At 41.1% G+C, this 12,256-nt stretch overlaps 1 protein-coding gene across 1 annotated transcript in view; it reads left to right on the forward strand.

Moving 5' to 3' along the window:
• oacyl (O-acyltransferase like) overlaps positions 1–12,256 on the forward strand; it is a 69,859-nt gene that overhangs the window by 54,499 nt on the left and 3,104 nt on the right. The window contains exons 10-12 of the mRNA XM_078225059.1: positions 651–780; positions 3,114–3,300; positions 9,442–9,584. Of these exons, the coding sequence (XP_078081185.1) occupies positions 651–780; positions 3,114–3,300; positions 9,442–9,584 (460 nt within the window). The remainder of the gene's footprint in view (positions 1–650; positions 781–3,113; positions 3,301–9,441; positions 9,585–12,256) is intronic.

A 12,256-nucleotide genomic window follows, 5' to 3' on the forward strand; every position in this document is an offset into this window, starting at 1 on the left:
CCCCTGGTGGCACTTCTGGAACTCTGAGGTGAGACTTCTTTCCCTCCACTAAGCTGGGCAGCCACCGTCTGCCCATGGGCTACATATACTCAAATTAAAAATAGCTAAAGATGAACTTGAACAATACCTAACGGTTTCAGTCGAAACAAAGCTCAATGAGCACATACATTGCAGAGCAGGAATCAGCAATGTAAATAAATGTATAGTCAAAACAGCAGAGTACACATTGGAGGAAGTCATGCTTAGAATGGAAGGCTTGGAATTGCCATAGTGATTACCCTGAATTAAGCCTTGGATGTTATTCAGAGGATATCTATGAGACCAATTCCTAGTGTCATGAGCCTGCGATATGACGAATGGCTGGAAAAACCTGGGCTATTTAGTCTTGAAAGGAGATGCTGAGAGATGACTTCACAGGGTAGATAAGAAAGGGAATGTTATGGAATGGGTTAATCATGAAAACTACTTCAAACTGAATTATAATAGCGTGACATGAGGACTCAAGACTGACTGTTAGGTCACTCACATATGATAATGTTTGGGATTTTGAACAATGCGAGGCCAGACCTTCTCACTATGAATTTATTAGATAACATTATTTTAATATCCATTTATTTTCTGTCACTAAACATTTTTATGTTTGTCTTCAGACTGTTTACACATGGGATGTACAACATACAATATTATACAAAGCCTTATTGCCGTTATGGTCCATTTTTAATTGGAATTATGCTGGGCATTTTAATGCATCAGAGAAAAACACCTTTGCTGACAACGAAGGTACTTATTTTAAGACAATTGATGAGGTGAAAAAATCAACAGTAGACTTTTATGTTGTGTTTGTGTGGTGGCAAAACTTGTCCTAAGTGTATCTGTTTGTGAAGAATTATGAATGTTCTCTGTGTGCAGATGACTTGAAGTTGACCGATATACGTGTTCCCAACACCCTTCCCATCATTTACTGTAATGAAGTCCAATAACTCTTACTGAAGGTTTGGTTTTGGATTCAATGGGTTCTTAGTTTGAGGCAATATTCTTTTGCTCAGAACTCCTTTATTTATATCACTAACTATTTGAAAGGTTATCACAAGAGGACCTAGCCACAGTTGCACTCTGAGCTGCACTGCACACATCTTCACTCATTGATTGACACAGATCAGTATGTACATGCTCAGTAGCTATCATTAGAGTTGACCCTTTGCACTACAGTAACTGTGTGTTATGACATCCTGTGACAAATGTTGACACTTACTGCAAGCAATACGTTTGCTGCCTGATTATCACCATTTTGCAGAAAAAGTCATACAGGCAATGAATACCAAATCACTAGTTCAAACTATATTGATGGAACACTTGCAAAAATAAAGGTTGTCACTGGAGAGGTTAATCACTTCAATCTCTCTCACATGGAAACATAGAAAATAGGAGCAGGAAAAGGCCATTTGGCCCTTTGAGACTGCTCTGCCATTCATTTTGATGATGGCTTGAGCAGTGCAGCAGGCTGGGAGAAACTAATGAGGTTTATTTAGTCTCCCAAGTGCTTTTCTTTAGTGCAATCAGCTCTGCCCCAGAAATCAGCGCGGAGCTGATTATCACATGGAAATTACAATTTCCATATGATTAGCAGACCTGGAACGGTATTCTCCAGACCCACTAGCGACTCCCACCTCCCCACCACTGGGAATGGTTCCCTCCAGCAGGGTTTACGACTGCTCTCCACTAATGGGCAACAGGTTTCCTTACCCCGCTAGTGGGGACAGGGGCTATTGAGGGCCCTCTGCGAGGTCAGAGGCAAGGGGGAGGTATCACCCCCCCCCCCTCCCCTGATGTCTGTCTCCTCCCACCCCAATGTCCAACTTCCTCTCCCAATGTCCAATTCTCCCCCCTACCCACCCACCGGTGTGTGACTCCCACCCCCCAATGTCTGACTCCCTCCAAAGCTGATGTCCGATACTCCATCCCCACCACCCCCCCCCCCACCTTGTTCACTTACCGTAGAAACTTACCTTCTCCCTTTCAATGGGACTTTTAAACTCACTTGCTTTACAGCAGATAGTGCCTTAAAAAGGGGCCATGTCCTTCTTCGCTTTGTTCCTTTAACGCTTTGTCGCTGGAGCTGGGAATATGCTGCTTGACTTTTACCAGGCCTGAATCAGGAAGATCGGGCGAAACAGGGGCTATACGTTTTAAGCATTGCTAAGTCTGTACGGAGTAACAATCTGCTGCTGATTGCCACGCCGAGGAAGTTACGGCCCAACATCTCTTCTCAAGAAGGGAGAGAATAGGTAGATGACTATATTTATCACAGAATTTAGTGCTAGTTGCTGACAAATTCTTAGGGGTTGATTTTCATCTTTTTATATGCGAGATCATAGTTTTTCACCAACTCATTTCACTGAAAGAAAAATTGGAATACAAGCTCACAATAGGATCCATTTAGAATCCTAATTGTCACTGTAACTCCATACAGTTCAATGCATCACTTACTTTCGCAATTATCCATGCTCTTTCTGACCTATGATGCTTCCATCCCAAAATGGATGGAACTAAAGTCCTAATTTGTAACATGGCTCAATTATAAATTGTTCCATGCCTTTGACTCTCTGTGGTCTGCAACATTTTCCCGCCCTTCCTTCTGACCAAGCCTTCAGCACCTGTCCTAACCACGGTAGCACAGTGGTTAGCACTGCTGCTTCACAGCTCCAGGGTCCCGGGTTCGATTCCCGGCTCGGGTCACTGTCTGTGTGGAGTTTGCACATTCTCCTCGTGTCTGCGTGGGTTTCCTCCGGGTGCTCCGGTTTCCTCCCACAGTCCAAAGATGTGTGGGTTAGGTTGATTGGCCAGGTTAAAAAAAAAAAATTGCCCCTTAGAGTCCTGAGATGCGTAGGTTAGAGGGATTAGTGGGTAAATATGTGGGGGTGGGGCCTGGGTGGGATTGTGGTCGGTGCAGACTCGATGGGCCGAATGGCCTCCTTCTGCGCTGTAGGGTTTCTATGATTCTATGATTCTAATATTCTCATAAATATTCTGATTTCAAAGTTGCACTGAACATTCTTTTGTATCAAATGCAGATTGATGTTGCTGCAACAACACCAATGTTCTTTCTTTTCTAGACTCAGGTTCTTACTGGTTGGCTGTGTTCTCTGAGCACCATGGCTGCAGTGATAGCACTGGGGTATGCACTAGATGTCTCAATTGAGTACTACTCTGTACTTCCTGCGCTGTATCAGGCATTGCACAGAACCGCATGGGCTGCTGCTGTTGGCTGGATCATATTTGCATGTGAAGAAGGATATGCAGGTACAGTACTATTATTGGGAAAAGTAGACAGCTCTTCGAAAATTTTCACTTGTTAAAAACTTAAACTAGATTTTCCGCTGATGCATTCAGATTTCCTCTTGTGATTGCTGACAACAAGGAGTGATCCTCAGCCAGGACATCTAGCTGAAGTCTTAGGTTATATCATGACATGAGGTAAAAAGGACCAGTCTTATCAATCTCACTACCTTTAACTCTTGACTGAGATCTATAAATGCCAAGAATTAAACCTTTTGACCTACATGGATTGTGTTCATACTAAGTAGAAAAATTAGTAACTGAACCGATAGAGCCTGTTTCATTTTGACTTAAGTTATAATCCTGAAATAGCATTCAGAAAGGCATCAAAATGTCTTAAAATGACATTTCAAAAAGCCTGTTATTTGATTTGATTTGATTTATTATTGTCACATGTATTAGCGTACAGTGAAAAGTATTGTTTCTTGCGTGTTATACGAAAAAGCATTCTGTTCATAGAGAAGGAAACAAGAGAGTGCAGAATGTAGTGTTAAATTAATAGCTAGGGTGCAGGGAAAGATCAACTTAATGCGAGGTAGGTCCATTTAAAAGTCTGATGGCAGCGGGGAAGAAACTGTTCTTGAGTAGGTTGGTACGTGACCTCAGACTTTTGTATCTTTTTCCCGACTGAAGGAGGTGGAAGAGAGAATGACCGGAGTGCGTGGGGTCCTTAATTATGCTGGCTGCTTTGCCGAAGCAGCGGGAAGTGTAGACAGAGTCAATGGATGGGAGGCTCAGGTTGGACAGTTTACATCAGAATCTGAAGTCAATCTGCAACCAGCAGATGGAGGTTGAAACTGTGGCAGCAATGCAATTCTTCACTGTAGGGGAGCTCTTACTATCAGTCATGTACTAAGCACTGACAGCCATCAACAGGCCAATGAAAGGTTATAGGATAGTTTTGAAGTACATTAATTTTATTTAAAGCTGTGACATTCATAGTTTTCTCAAAAAGTATGACTTTAATGCATTGTGAACAACAAACCCGCATCAGTAAGGAGTGTTCTCGTCAAATGACCTTTAAAAGCAAACCATTTTACATTATTGAAATAATGCAGAGTTTTGAGAACCAGTGTGGTACCTGTCATGCTCAGATAAGTGCTAGAATCTAGGCAATACTTGAAACACTCCATGTATTTGTGAACACCTATTGAATGCCTGCAGCATGTTTGGAGGTTTTAAGGTCAAATTTTGTTCAGGACCCTTTGTGGTGTTAAAGAAAGGAAGCTGGATGCACTCAAAGAACTAGCTTTATAATGCAAATGCTAAAAGAAAATGGTGGGGTGAAGTTCATCCCTGAGCAAGGAACATTCAGTCACATTTTTTCTAAATCACTAGGACATGTATAATTGGGATTTACGTACTGTGGGTGGGGAATTGCAGTCGTCCCCTGCAGGAACATGCGTACTACAGACGCAGTTCTCTGCAACAATCCCAAGATTATGAGAACTATTATTTAATTGAAACTCTAACTTAACAAAAAAGCAAGCCACATTTTCAAATATCAAACTACAGTAACGATTATTTTCTTGCAAAATCAAGGTGAACAGCCAAGGCTCCAAGTCTGGGACAACATCAAAGCTGAAAAGACTAGTTGAAAATGCAGCAATCTGAGAAATAAGGATGTCAAGGTTTTAAAAGCCTGTAACTTGTTAAGGAAGGAGAAGACTGAAGGAAGAAAGTTGAGCCACTCTGAAATACTGCAAAAGAATTAAGTTGAAGTCCTTGGTGAGGATTGAAGGGAGAGGAAGAATGTGTAGGCTGGCACACTTGAAATTTGGGCACAGAAGGAAAACTTAGGTGTGCAATAGCCATTGTAAAATAAACAAAGATCCACAAGAGAGAGAGGGAAGTGTTTATCAAACAGCATTTTCTTCTTGTATCTTGTGCATCTTAAGTCTCCCCAGGTAAAAAAAAACCGTATTCAAACTTTGCACAGACTTCAGTTTAGTGGAAAGTGTTGTGACAGGATTTGTGTGGCCCCTTCCAGTCTGTAACTGAGTGTGCAATGTTTGTTTATCAATTCCAGTAGTAGGATTTCTGGTGATTTTTAAATCTAAAGAAGGTTATTTATTATCACATTCTTGCTCTGGACGTTTGAACACAAAGTCTTGATTGCTCACATCACTCATGTTATCACATACGCAAAAATTAGATACAGATTAAGTTAAAGCTTTGTAGCCCAGTTTTTGATCGATGTAGGCCTGTTGTCTTCTGGGTTGAATTGATACTTTAGTTGGAGTGAAGGGTTTTTAAAAAAAATAGGGACAATAAGTTCTCATGAAACTGCACAGCCTCTTCTGGATGAATAGCAAGGAGATTGATTCTCGGATGGAATTGGAAACTTGAACAAGTTTTGTATTCTGGGGGCTTACACAGTCTTTCCATGATGGTTCAACTATTTCAGATGTTTCCTGCTGTTTCAGATGTTTCTCACACAGTTCCAACGTCCCTTTGGTAGTCTTGAAATTCCAGTGGTGTTGAGGCTGATGGAAATTGTTTGTTTTCTGAAGACAATCTCTTTTGAACTCTGACCTGTCTTTTTCAACGTGGATGCTAAGGCACCTGCAATTTTTTTTGATTAAAAGTCTCTGTGATGAATTCCAAAATGTAACAGAGATAGGGTTCCAAACTTAAGGATAACAGGGAGAGACAGAGGTGATGTACATTTTGCAGTTGTCTTCTTAATGTTACTGTTGCATTCTGCAGGCAGCTTTTGCTGTAACAAACAGACAAGCTTACCATCAAAGCTTCTCATAAGTGGAGTTTCAAACACATGACAGCTAGCTATTGGCACACAATAGAATGCAATCTACTTTAAAGAAGAAGTTTCAATTTCTCATTGCCAAAGCTATCAAGATGCCGTTGAAACAGATATGCATCCTTAGCACCTTTTGTGATGAGATTTATTAGTCCTTCTTTATTCCTGGTAGTTTTTAGAGTCAGGAAGTCTGATGGTCTATTGTCCTTTGTGCTGAGAGATTAGACAATGGTAAATTCATCAGGGGAACTGCCCAGGTACACCCTTTGGTAATCCAATTTTAGATGTTTCTAGAAACCTGGCCAATTTTCCAGTCAGGTGACTACTGCAGCAATTTTAAAACAGTGTCTTTGGCCTTTCCAGCTGTTTCTTTCCACATTGCACACAGCGTATTGTTACATTTTTTTTCATGCGTGGAACATTAAATCATGAGGGGCATGGATAGGATGAGCACACATAGTCCTTTTCCCAGGGTAGGGGAATTGAAAACTAGAGGACATAGGTTTAAGGTGAGAAGGGAAAGATTTAAAAGGGATCTGAGAGGCAACTTCTTCACGCAGAGGGTGGGGGGAATATGGAGTGAGCTGCCAGAGAAAGTGGTTGAGGCAGGTACAATAATAACATTTAAAAAGCATTTGGATAAGTAAATTGTTGGGAAAAGATTAGAGGGATATGGGCCAAACACAGGCACCATGGTTGGACCGAAGAGCCTGTTTCTGTGCTGTATTTCTCTATGACTATATGTTATAGAGTTCTAGAATAATGAAAAGATGAGTATTAAATGGATCGAGTCAGGACATGTGGTGAGGATTTGAATGTAGTATATATTTTAAATAGTATATATTTTAAATATGCAAGATTGGGTTGACAATTGTGCCAATAGAAATCCATAGTGACATAACATTAATATCATGCTGCATCTGATGGCAAAACAGAATTATGTGCAGCTGAGGGAATGGTTAACCTGCAATTGGACGCATCAACCTTTGGTAACCTTTAATATTTTTAAGAATTGAAAGGAGGCCAGGGATAAGCCATGCAACTATTTGGGAAAAAGCTGGAAGCTAGTGTACATACATTATACAAAGAGAAGTTAAGGGTTGGTTGGCCAGTCCGGGAAAAGCAGCAGAAGACTTGGTCAATGGTTGGGCCACATTGATGGGTCAATGTTCAATATCCCAACCAAATGAACAGAAAGCTAGTGGAAAGCAGCTAAGCAGCTGTTTGGTGGAAGGATACTATAACTGGAAGCAGAACGAGCAGTCCCTGGCACGAAAATAAGTAATCTGGAGTGGGCACAGGAGGAGATTGTGGCCATGGGAGAAGGGAGGTGATCCAAAGTTCTTGCTGGGTCCGGTGGAGCAAGCCTGTGCTTAAGATTGCATGCTATCATCGAATACTAATCTGATTAAATAATGAAAGACTCCATCCGCTTTGGCTGGGTGTCCTTTTATCCTGCAATTCGATTGGGACAGGAGATCAGTGGTTATTTCCCACTAGACAGGCAGAAGATAAAGTAGGACTCTCTTCTCAATGTTTGGAGAAGATACCTGGAACTTGAGGTAAAATCTCTCAAAAATAAATTTGAGGCACAACATTTCCAAAGCAAGTATCTTCTATTTTGGATGGTTGGATTCTTAATTATTTCACGAGGGTACTGGTGAGGTGGGACATGTTGGTTACTGTGGAGATTTTTGCCATTCAGAGAGTACTTGCCTTTCTTAAAGTGGGACTGTGGCTGCAATATTAAAGGAGGTTCTGTCGATTTCAACTACCTAAAATCCCTACAGAAGAGCAGAAGTATTTTTAGGTAATTAATCGAAATGAAGGGATGAAGAGCTAGATGTTTGGAGTCATACCAAGGAACAGGCCCTCTCATTCCATCTTGCTCCTCGGATTCCTGGTGCTGGCAAGATAATGACGTTAAAAGGAAACAAATCAGCTGAGAAGTGATAGGAAAGAAATAATATCAAAAAGAGTTTCAGCTTCTGATTGTCAACCAATAACAGTCGCTGGAAAATAGTGAGCCATGTCATGAACCACGTGGATGTTATTTGTGAGGATGACTCAAATTGAAACACTATTTTGTGGAGTGAATGGTTTTGTCTTTGGAATAGTGTGAGGAATTATGTGAAATCCCCAGTGAGGATAACTAGCCCAGTCATTGTGTAACAATTAGTAAAGACTATTTACTAAATTAGAGAAAAGGAAAATACACACAGATATGACTATAATACGCTAAGGCAATTAAATATAGAAATTACTAAACACACACAACAGTTTATATAGAAATTACCCCTTGCTACAAAATATCTGCAATTCCTGAACTCCTTAAGACTTTCCCATTTCCAAACAACATCAAAATTAAATCAATCTATAAATCAAATCCAGCTTATAGTTACCACACCGTACAAGGCAGATAATCAAGTCTGGGAAATGTCTCCTCCTGGTTCAGCAAAGATATTTAAACCAGCTCTATGAAGGTTTCAGCACTACCTTGACTGTAAGACTTCTTAGATGTTAAAATGGCCTCTGGTTGTGAGATTTTAAAATGGCCTGTTGGCTCTTATATGTTGCAATGTCTCTTGGCTGTGAGTTGTAAACTAGCCTGCCTGCTTCTGCAGATGTTGACAATTATACCATGATTCCACTTTGATTCTCCTTTGTGTGTATTTGGGCTGTCTGCATCTCTCACGTTCCTTAACTCTCAGAATCAGCATCTGTATGCCGTCACTAATCTCTCAGTCATCTAGGTATGCTATTTCCTGATAATAGGGAAATTTACGCCTAATTCTGCCTGGCTGCCTACTAATCTTGTTGCTGGAAAAGGTTACATCTCATCATTCCATTGAATGCTGGCTACTGCTATCGCTATGCAGGTTTTTACCTTTTGCTGGACAGATCATACCTTCGCATTCTTTATTAAATTCTTGTTCCTACTATTACTCGGCAGATCCATGACATTTTGTAGACATTTGTTATGGGTATTTCCATGAAGAATGGAATGACAACAATCACTCCCTCTGCGTTGTTGAATTGTATCTCAACAGGAGTCAGTGCAACAGAAAAGGAGAGGAGAAACTCTCAGGCGGAAAAACCAAAAAAAAAGTTTTGGGATCCTTATCTTGCCAAATATGCCGAAATGTTTAACTTGGATCTTATCTTCAATCATTCTGCTTATCTTCAATTTAGGAAGACAGTATATTGATTGTTCAATAAGGGATTAAAGTTCGTGTTGATTTTTATTTTGCGCATGTATATTTATTGGCCTAATGTCAACTGGAACCCTGGGCTAAATTCTCAACTGCTATTTTAATTTAATTTTCTATCAATTTTCCCCTTAGGTTTTGTTCGAAGTTTGCTATGCAGCAAGTTATGGATCCCACTAGCCAATCTCAGCTATGCTTGCTTCCTGATACATCCTGCTGTAATAGATGTGTATTATGGGCTACAGGAGACACTCCTTCATTACACAGACATTAACATGGTGAGAAATGTTAATATCTCCCATGATTTAATACTGGGCATGTTCAAATATTTTCCACAGCAATAACAACAACTTACATTTATACAGCACTTTTAACACATCTCCAGCTGTTTCACAGGAGCGTTACCAAATAAAATTTGGCAGCGAGCAACAATAGGAATTATCAAAGCAGATGATCAAAATCTTGGCCAAAGAACCAGATTTAAGAGGTGCCTTAAGAGGGAGAGACCAAGAAGTTTAGGGAGAGAATTTCGGAGGTTGGGTTTGGGGCAGCTGAAAATATGATCACAAAAAGTGGAGCAATTAAAATAGGGAACACTATAATTTGAGGAGGACAGAGATTTCAAAGGGTTTTAAGGGCTAAAGAATTTAGAGAGAGAGATAGGGAGAGAGAGAGGACAGACGATGGAATGATTTGAACACAAGGGTGAGAATTTTAAAAATGGGATATCACTAGACTGGGAGCCTGTGTAGATCAGTGAGCACGAGGGTGACTAAGATTTGTGCAATTTAATGTCTGGGTAACAGGTTTTTGGGTGAACTCAAGTTTAAGTAGGGTAGAAGATGAGAGACCACCAAAGAGTGTGTTGGAATAGTCAATGTTTTGGCCTCAACTGCTTTCTGTGGTAATGAATTCCACAAACTTACCACTCTCTGGATGAAGAAATTTCTCCTCAACTCAGTCCCAAAAGGTTTTATCCTGTATTCTTAGACTATGCTCCTGGTTCTGAACACCTCCACTATCGGAAGCATCCTTCCTACATCTCAAATGCCCTCAGAAATGGAAGGATAGGGATGGGCAAAATATGTTGGCCCAACCACCTATACACCCATAAATGAATTTTAAAAACGTGCAAGCCTAAATAAAGTTTATTTTATTATTTATTTATTAGTCACAAATAAGGCTTACATTAACACTGCAATGAAGTTACTGTGAAATTCCCCTAATTGTCACGCTCCGGCGCCTGTTCGAGTCAATGCACATAACCAGCACATCTTTCAGACTGTGGGAGGAAACCGGAGCACCCAGAGGAAACCCACGTAGACACGTGGAGAACGTGCAGACTCTGGACAGACAGCGACCCAAGCCGGGAATCAAACCTGGATCCCTGGCGCTGTGAGGCAGCAGTGCTAACCACTGTTCCACTATACCACCCCTTATAAGTATCTAATAAATTTTGGTGGTATCACAGCTGACAATTTTCAAATTTTCAACTGTTTTTCAGATACATGTAACTGCCCAGTGAACCAAACAAAAAGAAGTTTACGTGTTTTATTCACCTAGTGTATTCAAAGTTAGTTAATCTCTCAAAACGGTAAGACTACAACTGGCCTCAGCACCCCTGGGCTGCAAAGGAGAAAATTAACCAAGGTTCATGTTCTTGATCCCATTCCAAACATGTCAGTCCCGACTTAGTAGTAGCACTTTTGCCACTGAATCAGAAGCAGTTGGGTTCCATCTCCATTCCAGAGACTCGGACACATAACCTGGACTGACACTTCAGTGCAGTACTGAGCGAGTGCTTGAATGCTGCCTTCATTAATCTGAGGCCCCATTAGAGGTCAAAGATCTCACAGAAATATGTGAAGAACAGCAGGGCAGTTTACTTGGACAACAGTTATCCTTTAACCAATTTAATTAAAAATGGATATATCTACTTGCTGTTTGTGGACCCTTGCGATGCCTAAATTAGTTGCTGTGGTTAAAACAGTGACTAGATTTCAAAAGTACTTCATTGACTGGAAAGCATTTTGGAACATTGATTTGATTTGATTTATTATTGTCACATATATTAACATACAGTGAAAAGTATTGTTTCTTGCCTGCTATACAGACAAAACATACCATTCATAGAGAAGGAAACGAGAGAGTGCAGAATGTAGTGTTATTGTCATAGCTAGGGTGTAGAGAAAGATCAACTTAATGCAAGGTAAGTCCATTCAAAAGTCTGACAGCAGCAGGGAAGAAGCTGTTCTTGAGTCGGTTGGTATGTGACCTCAGGCTTTTGTATCTCTTTCCCGAAGGAAGAAGGTGGAAGAGAGAATGCCTGGGGTGCGTGGAGTCCTTAGTTATGCTGGCTGCTTTGCTGAGGCAGCGGGAAGTGTAGACGGAGTCAATGGATGGGAGGCTGGTTTGCGTGATGGATTGGGCTGCATTCACGACCTTTTGTAGTTCCTTGCGGTCTTGGGCAGAGCAGGAGCCATATCAAGCTGTGATACAACCCAGAAAGAATGCTTTCCATGGTGCATCTGTAAAAGTTGGTGAGAGTCGTATCTGACATGCCAAATTTCCTTGGTCTTCTGAGAAAGCAGAGGCGTTGGTGTCAGCATGTGGGGGACCAGGACAGGTTGTTGGTGATTTGGACACCTAAAAACCTGAAGCTCTCAACCCTTTCTACTTCATCCCTATTGATGTAGACAGGGGCATGTTCTCCTTTACGCTTCCTGAAGTTGATGACAAAGAACAAAGAAAGTTACAGCACAGGAACAGGCTCTTCGGCCCTCCAAGCCTGCACCGACCATGCTGCCCAACTCAACTAAAACCCCCTACCCTTCCGGAGACCATATCCCTCCACTCCCACCCTATTCATGTATTTGTCAAGACGCCCCTTAAAAGTCACTATTGTATCTGCTTCCATTACCTCCCCTGGTAGTGAGTTCCAGGCACCCAC

The sequence above is a fragment of the Mustelus asterias genome, chromosome 1, assembly GCF_964213995.1.
Source record: "Mustelus asterias chromosome 1, sMusAst1.hap1.1, whole genome shotgun sequence".
In the NCBI taxonomy this organism is placed as follows: Eukaryota; Metazoa; Chordata; class Chondrichthyes; order Carcharhiniformes; family Triakidae; genus Mustelus; species Mustelus asterias.